A 10282-nucleotide genomic window follows, 5' to 3' on the forward strand; every position below is an offset into this window, starting at 1 on the left:
AGTGATTCTTTTGCCTCAGTCTCCCGAGTAGCTGGGACTACAGGTGAACGCCACCACACCCGGCTAATTTTTTTGCATTTTTTTGTAGAGATGGGATTTCATCATATTACCCAGGCTGGTCCACCTGCCTTGGCCTCCCAAAGTGTTAGGATTAAAGGCATGAGCCTCCACACCTGGCCTTTCAAACCACATTTTAAAGACTAGAGTTATTGAAAGATTCCAGAAAGAAAAAAGACTTTTTTTCTATTTTTTTTTTCCCAAGATAGAGTCTTGCTCTGTTGCCCAGGCTGGAGTGCAGTGGTGAGATCTCGGCTCACTGCAACCTACGCCTCCCAGGTTCAAGCAATTCTTGTGCCTCCTGAGTAGCTGAGATTACAGGTGCATACCAGCATATCTGGCTAATTTTTGCATTTTTTGTGGAGATGGGGTTTCACCATGTTGGCCAGGCTAGTCTTGAACTCCTGACCTCGTGCTCCATCCACCTTGGCTTCCCAAAGTGCTAGGATTACAGGCATGAACCACCTTGCCCAGCCTGTTTGTTTTATGAGACCGTCTCACTCTGTCACCTAGGCTGGAGAGCAGTGGCACAATCATAGCTCGCTGAAGCCTAGAACTCCTGGGCCCAAGTGACCCTCCTACTTCAGCTTCCCCAGTTGCTAGGACTACATGCACACACCACCATGCCCAGCTAACTAAAAAAAAAAAAATTTTTATAGAGACAGGGTCTCACTATGTTGGCTGGGCTGGTCTCCTGGCCTCCCCACCTTAGCCTCCCGAAACTCTGGGATTACAGGCATGAGCTGCCATGCCTGCCTGAAAAGAGTTTTGATAGTTTAACCTTAAACTGTCTAACTCTGCATGGTCCAACCATATTTGACCAGCAGGACACCAGTTTGTAGCTCCTGTTTTTAGGGATGAGTGTAACTTTATCTTCCCCGTATATCTTTTTCAAAGTTTTATTACATTAGTTGCCTCTTTAAATTTGTGACAAAACTCTTCTTTTTCAAACTATTTGGTAGTTGGTGTTGAAATCACTACAACAGGATATTGAAGAATACAAATTTGAAAGTTGTATTATTTATTTTACGTTCAGGAAAATTAAATAAAAACAACTAATTTTTACCTAAGATACTACAGTGCACAAATACTTCCCAATGCATGATATCTTTTGATCTTTAAAGCAATCCTGTACAGTTACCCAGGAGGCTGAGGCAGGAGAATCGCTTGAACCAGGGAGTTGGAGGCTGCAGTGAGCCACTGCACACTCCAGCCTGGTGACAGAGCGAGACCCCGTCCCAAAAAAAACAAAAAAAGAGCAATCCTGTGAAATAAACTAGTAGATATTGTTCTGGCCTTCAAAAAGAGAAAATGGATTGCTAGAATTTTCATTGATTTGCCTACTTGGCAAATGATAGAACATAGATAAAAAATTGAGCCCAGGGGCCGGGCATGGTGGCTCACACCTGCAATCCCAGCACTTTGGGAGGCTGAGGTGGGTGGATCACGAGGTCAGGAGTTCGAGACCAGTATGGCCAACATAGTGAAACCCCATCTCTACTAAAAATACAAGAAGTTAGCCCCGCGTGGTAATGTGTACCTGTAATCCCAGCTACTTAGGAGGCTGAGGCGGAGAATTGTGTGAACCCGGGAGGCAGAGGTTGTAGTGAGCTGAGATGGTGCCACTGCACTCCCTCCTGGGCGACAGAGCGAGACTCCTTCTCAAAAAAAATAAATAAATAAATAAAAATTGAGCCCAGTGTGTGTGTGTGTGTGTCTGTGTGTGTGTGTTTTAAATATACTCACTATCTTCTTTATAAACAGCAAAAATGTCAGTTAAATATATATTGTATAGTTGATGTAGCTTAGGTCTTGTAATATCAGTTCTTATTATCTTACTTTTTTCAGGGCTCTATTGCACTGAACTGCATTGATTGGAGTTACTTCCAAACAGGCCTAATTTTTTTTTAACCGTGGAGTCTCTTAAAAACATGGAGCGGCACATTTTCTGCATATTAATGAGATAAAGTCTTATATACCTAGACCCAAAGGTTTCAAGGGCTTCTACTGCTTCATTATATATTTGTAGGGTTTGACTGTATGCCCATCCAAATCTCTTCTTCAATTGTAGCTCTCATAATTCCCACGTGTTGTGGGAGGGGCCTGGTGGGAGATAATTGAATCAGGGGGCAGTTTCCCCCATACTGTTCTCATGGTAGTAAATAACTCTCACGAGATCTGACAGTTTTATAAGGAGTTTCCCCTTTTGCTTGGCTCTGATTCTCTCTTGCCAGCAAAGCAGTGACTTTGCTTCTCCTTTGCCTTCCGCCATGATTGTGAGGCCTCCCCAGCCATGCAGAACTGTGAGTCAATTAAAACCCTTTCCTTTGTAAATTACCCAGTCTTGGGTATGTCTTTATCAGCAGCATGAACATCGACTAATACATGTTTTGTGAAACTTTGAGATGGTGCCTTGTAATCCCATAGGATTTGAACATAGTTTAACATCTGGTGAAAACCTGCTGTGGAAAAAGCCCACCACAGGGGCCAGTAAAAAAGATGCGTTGAGGCGTAGCACTCCTGCAAATCCCGGGACCACTGCACGAAATCTCTCAAAGGCACATTGCTTGGCTTTGGGGTGCCCCACTGCTGGCATCCAGGTCCCCTGAAACAGTGGATAATTCCGTGAACTGCTTTGTGATCCTTGTGAGATCCCTCTAAGATGGCATCCTCTCCTGGTGGCTTCTGAGGAGTTTCTGTTTTGGGTTTTGCATGAAAAAAACATGCTCTTCTTGCGCATTGGTTGAAAAAGTGAGAAAAGGAAGGCCACGGAGACAGAGGCCAAGGATATGACGTTGAGGTAAAAGTACAACGGGTTCGCCAGGGATACCAAGCGTTGGGCCAGCACGGACCCTGCTGTGTAGGCGGCCAGGGTGACGCTCCTGCAGTAGCCGCTCACTCTCTGGTAGTGCCCGGGGCTGACCACGCTGTATACGTAGGCGTAGTAGGCCACCTCGGTGGCGGTCACCATCCCGTAGAGGGACTCTACAACCTGCATGGTCTTCACTCCTTGGCCAAACGAGAGCAGCAGCCAGGTAATGATGAAACTGATACCTTGCAAGATGATGACCGGCTTGTAGCGGACGTAGTGGGTGAGGACAAACACAGGCAGCAGCAGCACCAGGTAGGAGTATGTCCAAATGGGGAAGATCTCATCTGTCATCTGCAAGATTAAGTGGGGAGAGTACAAAGACAAAAAAAATCAGGATGTGAAATACACCCTGGGCCTCTGACACTTACCATTATCAAGATGACATGAATCAACCCCAGGATGCACTGCTTGGCCTTTGCCAAAGTGGGTCTAGTTTCATGGTTTACATGAATTTCTAGCAATACATTGGAAAGCAATGGGAAACTGAAATTCAGGGAAAAAAAAATTGAATGACAGATATTCATAAGGTGTGAATTTATACTTCCCGGTGTAAAAACCACAGCAGCTATTATCTTAGTTATCTACCTTTTAAACTTTATAAATGTAATTTGATCTGCAATAAGCTATGGAGGCTAGGAAAAGAGGCTATAATGGATAAATTAATCTTTTTACGCTTGACAGGATTTCCAGAACAAGCTAGGGCTGCTCAGACACTGCTGCTTACTAGCATGTAACAAAATAGTTTATTCTTCTTCACAGTCAGAACCAAAAGGTCAAAAAGGATGTTTCAGTACTGAAAGAACCTGACCGTCTTCTTTCCCTTTCATACCCATCAGTACAAAAATGAGGAGCCCATTGCGATACCATCTCGGTGATCAGGAAAATATGGAACAAATGACCAGTTTGAGACTGAATGTCAGAGAAAGAGACATGTGTGAGTTTATTTTCTACTCTTCTGTTTTCTTCGCTTTACTTTTTTGGGCTGCCCTGGAGGAATCATAAGAAACTACTTAGTAGCTCTCTCGTTCAAGTCAATTTTGGCCACAGTTTCTCTTGGAACTGGTGGCATTGGCCAATTATCTGAGCCCATCTGTAGTAAGTGATTATTTCATTTTCTATAAGGGGAATGTACAGTGGGTGGAGGATGACATAAAGGCGGTTGGGGTAGACCTTCTCAAATCCCTGTCCTCTGAATTTCTAGACAACCAAAATAAACCCATAGATTTACTGAGCCTGAGAATGCCCTTTGCTATGACCTAATCTGTGTCCTTATGCTTTGGGTTCCCAGGTAGACTTTTACCCAAGCACTCTTGAAGTTTGGTAGAACTTTATTCTTGCTGTTTTGGGCTTTTGGGTATAGTCACCAACATGGGAAAAGCTGTATGCCAGATATGTTTTTTGTGACAATGTCTGGTGTTTGAATCCAGCCCATTCATAGCTTCCAGCTAAACCAGTTTGTACCTCATGGGATGTACTGGTGTTTATTGTGAAGAAAATGGTGGATTGGTTTAGAAGGCAAAATCTACTTGGTGTGAGGTGGGTGAACGTAGGTGGTGGCTAGGAAAGAGAGGCAAAATAAGATAAAATTGTTGGGTGCAATGGCTCATGCCTGTAATCCCAGCACTTTGAAAGGCCGAGGTGGGAGGATTGCTTGAGCCTGGGAGTTCCAGACCAGTCTGGGCAACACAGTGACACCCTCTCTTTACAAAAAAAGTAAATATTAGCCTGGCACCTGTAGTCTTAGCAACTTGGAAGGCTGAGGCAGGAGGATTACTTGAGCCCAGGAGTTCCAGGCTGCAGTGAGCTATGATTGTGCCATTGCACTGCAGCCTGGGCAACGAAAGTGAAACTCCGTCTCAAACAACAACAACAACACCACCACCACAAACAGACATTCGGATTCAATAAGTCTGGGGCGGGGTCTGAGTATTTACATTTCCAACAAATTTCCAGATGATGCTGATATGCTGGTTCAGAGACAACACTTTGAGAAGCACTGGCTTAGAGGCTTCTTAGGACTGTTATTCCTGTGACTGTAGTAAAAGTTAAAAACAGCCTTAGTATTTATAAATAAAGAGGGGAAAACCTTGTGAGGATTTTTCACATGGTTGTCAGTAACTTTTCTCCTGCCCCACCCTCACCACAAAATTTCATTTTATCCTCTAAGACTTATACTATTTATTTATTTATCTATCTATCTATTTATTTATTTGAGATGGAGTCTTGTTCTGTTGCCCAGGCTGGAGTGCAATGGCATGATCTTGGCTCACTGAAACCTCTGCCTTGCGAGTTCAGGCTATTCTCCTGCCTCAGCCTCCCGAGTAGCTGGGACTACAGGTGCTGGCCACCAGGCCCAGCTAATTTTTGTATTTTTAGTAGGGTGGGATTTCACCATGTTGCCAGGCTGGTCTTGAACTCCTGACCTCAGGCTATCTGCCCGCCTCGGCCTCCCAAATTGCTGGGATTATAGGCGTGGGCCACCACACCCAGCCAGACTTACATTCTTTAGTGGGGATGGCTTCATTTTAGGTTAATGATAATATGCATTGAAGTCCTGGAGTATTGTTTTTGTACAACTGAAAGATTAGGTAAGGCTGTTTTCCACCATAAAGAGTTTATATTTTTGACAGGGCGCAGTGGCTCATGAATATAATTCTAGCACTTTGGGAGGCCAAGGTGGGGGGATTGCTTGGGCCCAGGAGTTTGAGACCAGCCTGGGTAACATAGTGAGACCTTGTCTCTACAAAAAATAGAAAATTAGCCAGGTGTGGTGGCACACACCTATAGTTTCAGCTACTCAGGAGGCTAAGACGGACCGAAGGATTGCTTGAGTCTGAGAGATCGAGGCTGCAGTGAGCCATGATAGTACCATGGTACTCCAGCTTGGGCAACAGAGCAAGATCCTATCTCAAAAAAAAAAAAAAGTTTATATTTTTATATGTCAAATACATAAAATTCATTAAGGCCCATCTGTTCACATTAGAGGGTGTAAGAAGTACTAGTATTTGGCTTCTACCCAAGGCATTAGAGATAGTTCTAGCTAGAGTTAAATCTAAGATAAGCATGTTAGTTAACTTACCATGCTGAGGCTCAAATATTTATCTGGTCCCAACAAATAAGGTACAAAAAATGGATCTGATGGTTTCATCATGGAGAAAAATCCAAATAAATGGAGAATTATGGTGGGAAAAACCCAAGAACAGCTCAGTGAAATTTGGTGACAATTCATGATTGGTTAAACTGTCACAGGGAGAAAAAAGCAAGTAAGGAGACTGGTAATCAATCTAGTTGTTGTTTTTTTTTTTAATGAAACTTGCATTCTCTTCCCTATGTTCCTTTTGTCCTTCAGTCTTAAAAATGAAAAAATAAAAAACATTGTGATTGAAAATATGTCACAGGTCAAAACACAAGGCTTGAGTCTTTGCTTTTGGATTTCTTATCGAAAGAGAAAAGTAATAATTACTTGAAAACAGTAAGGGATTACGTTTCAGTTTGGCTGGAATGATGGGGTCGCTGATGGAAAACCACTCTTAAGTTTCATTTAGGTAAATCAACCAAATTCTCTTTTCATCTTTTAGAGTTAGAAAAACATCAGGGACTTTCTTCTGAAGCAGAAATCTTGGGCAGAAGAAGAGACAGTGACATTGGCAGACTTTAGACAGGAAAGAGCGTTACCAAGAGATACTAAGCAAACATCTGCTTCGTGCCCCTTCCCCCAGCATCCTAAAACATGTAGCTATTAATAAGCTGGAAACTAATTTTAATGAGTATTTATATGTAGTGAATAAAAAAGCCTTTGGGAGATAGGATTTATAAAGCAGATAGACTCTTTGCTTTTTCTAAGCATCAAACTCAAAGTGAACATTGGCTTAGCATAAGTAGCCTAAATTAATTTGAACTGTCGTCCATCCGGGCAATTTCATGTGTTTTTAGTACCTATTTCTAGAAGAAGAATTATGTGAGACCTAAACAAGATCACAACATGGATAAAATTCAAATACGACACTTAGAAGTACTTTTCTGAGTTGATATTTTAGCCCCCCTTATGATTCTTTTCCCACTTCTGTAACCATATTGAAAAGTAAGAATTTATGGTCAGAATGAGAAGCCTCCGGGTTGGCTGATGGCAGGCAGGACCAGGGCACCTTTTATTATAGAAAGTCTCCAGCAGCACCAGGCGGGGTCTCACCCTCTCAGTTGTTCACCACTTCCTTCCTGAAGGCTCCCTGACCCTCTCCGTCTCCTCCTCGTCCTTCCATTAGACATCATCTCAGTCCAGCTCTGGCATGCCATTGAAGACCATGGACTCTGCAGTCAATCAGCTCCAAATCCTTCTCTGCTGCTTACAAACCTGTGACCTTTGGTAAGTTACTGGATCTCTTTATACCTCAGATTCCTCATCTGTAAAGTGGGGATGATAATATGTTTTGAGGATTCCATTCGCTAGTACATGTTGAAACAATGTCTGGCACACACTACGCAGTCATCAATCATAAGCTATACAATTTGCCGTACTGATGGCTTTGAAAGGTATTGATGTGTTGACACACACATCTCACCACTAGTCTGGGATCTCCTTGAGAGCAGGGATTCAGCTTTGTCACCTTAGAGTCTAGCCCCGTGTCTGACCCATCAAAGGTATCAAGCTGGGAGCAGTGGCTCATACCTATAATTCTGGCACTGTGGGAGGTAGAGGCAGGCGGATCACTTGAGGCCAGGAGTTTGAGACCTGCCTGACCAACATGGAAAAACTGTCTCTACTGAAAATGCAAAAATTAGCCAGGCATGGTGGTACATGCCTATAGTCCCAGCTACTCTGGAGGCTGAGGCACAAGAATCGCCTGAGCCTGGGAGGCAGAGGTTGCAGCGAGCCATGATCTCGCCACTGTACTCCAGGCTGGGCAACAGAGTGAGACTCCATCTCAAAAAAAAAAAAAAAAAAAAGTATCCTAGAAGTGCGTGTTGAAAGTACAGTCGTCAAACCAGACTTTTCTAACTGACCATAAAAATTCAAGTAATAATAAATTTTCCAAGCATTCGCCATATTTAAAGTTGTTCTCTGGAGTGAGAACTACAAGCCACCATTTGATTCTCAAGGATATGCTGGTTACTTACTCCTAAAACAGCTCTGGAATAAGGAAAAGAGGATTTCCTGGTGGGAAGAACATGGGCATTGTAGTTGAGTAAATTTAAGTCTCTGATCCACTCTCTCAAGTCGTGTGATCCTGTCCAAGTTTCTTTGTGTCTTGGGGCCTCAGTTTTCCTTACCTGAAGAGGGAGATGGTAATGCACATCATACAGGTATAGTTGTGAAGAAATTTCCTGGCCTAATGCTTTCATGGTAGCAGGTGCATAACGTGGGTTACATTCCACGTTATGCCACCTCTACGTAGGAATCCACATCTAGCTTCTGTGACCGTGGAGGAGAGAAGGATCATCTTTACAGAGAGTGGAGACACTGGTCATCATCCAGCTCATATAAGCCACAGGCAGGTGCTGGAGCCTAAAACCACTAAGTTTTAAGTGAGTTTAGCAATTGAGATTGTTATTTACACTGATCAGTCCCACTGGCAATTAGGGGGAATAGCCAGGGGAGACTTGTATTCATTAGAAATAATCCTCTGGAAAGTGAGATATTAAATAATTGCATACCTTAGAAAAAAGCATAATTTCTTGTCACCAGATCCACTGCAGTTTTACAAGTGTATTTTGGAGAACATTAATTCCTGGGTTACTACTAATAAAATATAGAGTAGAAACGATTTCTAGGGCCAGGCACAGTGGCTCACACCTATCATCCCAGAGTTTTGGGAGGCCAAGGCAGGAGGATCACTTGAACCCAGGAGACTGAGGCTGCAGGGAGGAAAGATCATACCACTGCACTCCAGCCTGAGTAATAGTGTGAGACCTTGTCTCAAATAAAACCCCCCAAATTAGCCAGGAAATCTCAAGTCCTCTTTCTGAATCAGGCATGGACCAGACATCACTCACCATTTTCGAGGACCAGGAGAGATCATGACTTCAGGTTTTTACATTGGAAATAACTCCCTATTCCTCCCCTGATGTTAGCAGCAGAATGTTTAACTCAAGATGGTTGGATGGGTTGGTTCAATTAAATTAGGAAGTCCATTACCAGCACAGTGAAAAGACTCAAAGAATATGAGTGATCACATGGAGAAATAGCTACAACAAATCCTCTTCAGTGTGAGATTTCCACAACTCTGATTAGGATGGGCACCAACTTTGCCCCTTGCTAGTATCTTCATTTATTGTAAAAAGATGGTGAATGGTATTTTATCTGTCAGCATTCTGCTTGCACGGCCCCTCTGAACTGAATGCTTTTCCTTATGGACTACAGAAAACGAATGTCTACCGAGGAAAAACTTTGAAAACATAAAGAATACAGTATTCCTTGATTATATGGTCTCTCTGAGGTGGAAGGGAGCAAAAAACTCAGCGGGAAAGACTCAAACACTCCTTCCTTAGGGCTATTTTTCTAACTTCAAGGCATTCTTCTACTTGTACAATTAAAGGCACAGTTATAACTATGGAAAAAAAAAAAAAAAAGACAGTGAATTTACAATCCCATGTTATCCCAGTGGCATACTTTTTAATATATCGAGCAGGTGTTAATTTTTATTTAATGTTTAACCTCTGCTTCCAGGTCATTGGTTAAAATGTCACCGAAGAAATGCTCTGATTTGCTCCTAATTATGTTAGAATGCAAATTTCTAACCTTTGCAAGGAAGATGGGTGCAGAGAAAGCAGTGGACTTCTGGTCTGGGCCACTGGTCTATCCTGGTGTTGCTATAGACGGCAATCCTGGAACTTAGGGGCTCTGGCTTACTGCAGAGCTGGTGGGTGCTCTGAGCAGCGTGGTATTTCATAAACAATCCAGGTATTACTGGGATGTGGTCATCAGATATTTTTTCTGTTGTACTTAATCACAGCTAGGTGACCTTACTCAGATTCCTTAACCTTTCTGAGTCCCACTGATTAAGAGAAGATAAAAATTATCCACCGTCTTGTTTGTAAGGAGTAAAGAAGATCAATAGGGGAGGAATCCAAGCAGCACCTGATATAATAAATACAGCTGTCTTTCCCTTGCTTTTCTTTGAAAATCTGGTCTAGTCCCAGTCACCTGGAAGATCGCAAGGACCAACGAACTGGTGATAAAATAAAAGCCCATAATGTCAGACCCAGCTAATATAGATTGTTGATCATCTGTACAAAAATCAATGTAAAAGTTTACGAAATCAATTTCAAGGCTGTGCTGTAAGAATAAGGAGAGATTGAAAAAGTAAATTTATGGCTTAACTAAGGTTGCAAGGAGAACTATTTCTTTAAGGAATT

General features: G+C 42.6%; 1 protein-coding gene across 1 annotated transcript in view; it reads right to left on the bottom strand.

Moving 5' to 3' along the window:
- Positions 1–6158, bottom strand: part of LOC112636524 (thiamine transporter 2-like) — a 41690-nt gene extending 35532 nt beyond the window's left edge. Inside the window, 4 exon segments of the mRNA XM_025405250.1 lie at positions 2043–2081; positions 2450–2778; positions 2780–3220; positions 6009–6158. Coding sequence (XP_025261035.1) covers positions 2043–2081; positions 2450–2778; positions 2780–3220; positions 6009–6158 — 959 coding nt within the window.
- Between the last annotated feature and the right edge of the window lie 4124 nt (positions 6159–10282).

The sequence above is a fragment of the Theropithecus gelada genome, chromosome 12 (assembly GCF_003255815.1).
Source record: "Theropithecus gelada isolate Dixy chromosome 12, Tgel_1.0, whole genome shotgun sequence".
Lineage (NCBI taxonomy): Eukaryota > Metazoa > Chordata > Mammalia > Primates > Cercopithecidae > Theropithecus > Theropithecus gelada.